This window comes from Apaloderma vittatum, unplaced genomic scaffold (assembly GCF_000703405.1).
Source record: "Apaloderma vittatum isolate BGI_N311 unplaced genomic scaffold, ASM70340v1 scaffold36300, whole genome shotgun sequence".
NCBI classification, from domain to species: domain Eukaryota; kingdom Metazoa; phylum Chordata; class Aves; order Trogoniformes; family Trogonidae; genus Apaloderma; species Apaloderma vittatum.
In genome coordinates this window covers 4,124-4,950 of record NW_009695666.1, presented here as the reverse complement: position 1 = coordinate 4,950, position 827 = coordinate 4,124, and the positions used below count along the sequence as shown (strand labels likewise).

The 827-nt window shown below is 56.6% G+C and overlaps 1 protein-coding gene across 1 annotated transcript in view; it reads left to right on the top strand.

The window, feature by feature from the left end:
- LOC104275962 (discoidin domain-containing receptor 2-like) overlaps positions 1–827 on the top strand; it is a gene marked incomplete at its 5' end in the record, with an annotated part of 5,145 nt that overhangs the window by 3,455 nt on the left and 863 nt on the right. The window contains one exon of the mRNA XM_009872082.1: positions 676–825. Coding sequence (XP_009870384.1) covers positions 676–825 — 150 coding nt within the window. The remainder of the gene's footprint in view (positions 1–675; positions 826–827) is intronic.

Genomic DNA, 827 nt, shown 5'->3' with positions numbered 1-827 from the left:
TGGGGCTGCTCACAGACTCTCTTCCTCAGGCTAGGGGGCTGTGGGGGGGATGAGGAAATCTGGCCTCCCTGGAGCCCAGCTTTAGGTGAAGCATGCAGAAAGCAGGAGTGGTAGCAGCTTTTCTAGGCAGGATGGGGGGACTAGAGTGATATTTGGTGTCCCAGTGGGATGCTTGACATTTTCTTCTGGCCATGGTCAGACGTGGAAGAGGGAGCAGGGTTACTTTTTCTCTTTTCAGGGGGCTGGGTCCTTACCAAGCCCCAACTCTCAGAGTAGTCACTGTAAGCTGGACCTGGAGCTCACCATGCTCTGGCCTTAGGCAGAGAGCAGGTCTGTGGGATTAAGACCCCCACTCTGGACCCAGATCTGGAAGCTGAAGTAACCAGAAAGAGATCTTGAACCCTGGGCGCACAGGGCTTACAGAGCAAGATGGGGTAATGACCATGCCTGACCCCGCTCTGCTCCCTTTGGGCAGGGCAAGTTCACCTGGACCTGGAGCTCACCATGCTCTGGCCTTAGGCAGAGAGCAGGTCTGTGGGATTAAGACCCCCACTCTGGACCCAGATCTGGAAGCTGAAGTAACCAGAAAGAGATCTTGAACCCTGGGCGCACAGGGCTTACAGAGCAAGATGGGGTAATGCCCATGCCTGACCCCGCTCTGCTCCCTTTGGGCAGGGCAAGTTCACACCAGCCAGTGATGTGTGGGCGTTCGGTGTGACGCTGTGGGAAACCTTCACGCTCTGCCGGGAGCAGCCCTACTCCCAGCTGTCTGACGAGCAAGTTATCGAAAATACTGGCGAGTTTTTTCGGGACCAGGGCCGGCAGGT